The sequence below is a fragment of the Bison bison genome, unplaced genomic scaffold (assembly GCF_000754665.1).
Source record: "Bison bison bison isolate TAMUID 2011002044 unplaced genomic scaffold, Bison_UMD1.0 scf7180017864223, whole genome shotgun sequence".
In the NCBI taxonomy this organism is placed as follows: domain Eukaryota; kingdom Metazoa; phylum Chordata; class Mammalia; order Artiodactyla; family Bovidae; genus Bison; species Bison bison.
Window position 1 is genome coordinate 786001 of NW_011494795.1, and position 1078 is coordinate 787078.

The following is a 1078-nucleotide window of genomic DNA, read 5'->3' on the forward strand; positions in this document are numbered from 1 at the left end:
GCAGCCGCCGCCACTCGCGGATGGCCAGGCTGCTGGCCATCTCCACCAGGCGCTCGATGAAGCTCAGCTGCTGCTCCTCGGGGTGGCAGATAGCCAGGTACCCGCGGTACATGTTGACCTTCCAGGCCATCTCCTTCGGACAGCTCACCTCTACCTGGGTGGGGAAGAGCATCACACGGAGGCAGTGGGTATACTTCCTCTCAGCGCAGAGTCAAAAAGCAAACTTTTTGGTAGCCAGTTATGCAAAGCAGTAAAGAGCAATTAAGCTACAAACAGACACTCGTTTTCTCTGGAGAGAGAATGCATTAGATATTTTTCTGAACACTCTCCTTTTCCAAATACCAAAGTGCGGCCAATCTCTCTGGCTACAAAGCCTTGCCACCGGCTCCTTGCTTTAAGATGACTTTTAGTTCCAAAAAGGGGAAACTGATAAGACTCTGTTATGATACACCAGGCGAAAAACCTTCAAAGTCGGCCAGGGAACTTCAAAAGGCTTAAATAAGTGCTCATCTCCACTCTGGTAAGTATCCGTATAAATCTGAATTGTCTCCAACTCACACTGTTATCCTGAGAAATCAATCTAACTTGCTCCACATTACATACAGAAGCAGAAGACAGCGATTCAGGTTTCTAAGAATATGGTGAACATTCACAAACTTTATGGTCACTTAAGTCCACATTTATTATCCACTGCAAAATGTTCCCCAGATCTCTCTCGTGTCCTGATTATCAGTTCTCCTGATGAGCAGACGGAGCCCAGCATCACGTCTGCCCCTCAGCCCAGGCGGAGGCCCCACAAGTGCCTGGAAAGCCCCTGCGTGTGCTCAGCACCTTCTAAAGAAGGTGTCAGAACTCATCGCATCTTATCAGCATTTTAAAACTGTAAATAAAAAAAGTCTTTTCAAAAATAACCTCTTTGTATATAAGAAGATGAAAGAACACAGATATTCTTGAAAAAATTTTACAGGACTTGCTGTAACAAGATCAGTTAGACATTCATTCGGAAGCACCTCTGGAAGTGACAACGGAAATGACACATCAGAGCCGCGTGGCTCTCAGTCCGGAGACGGCAAGAGCA

General features: G+C 46.5%; 1 protein-coding gene across 1 annotated transcript in view; it reads right to left on the reverse strand.

The window, feature by feature from the left end:
• TRRAP (transformation/transcription domain-associated protein) overlaps window positions 1-1078 on the reverse strand; it is a 91628-nt gene that overhangs the window by 22681 nt on the left and 67869 nt on the right. The window contains exon 60 of the mRNA XM_010845741.1: window positions 3-154. Within this exon, the coding sequence (XP_010844043.1) occupies window positions 3-154 (152 nt within the window). The remainder of the gene's footprint in view (window positions 1-2; window positions 155-1078) is intronic.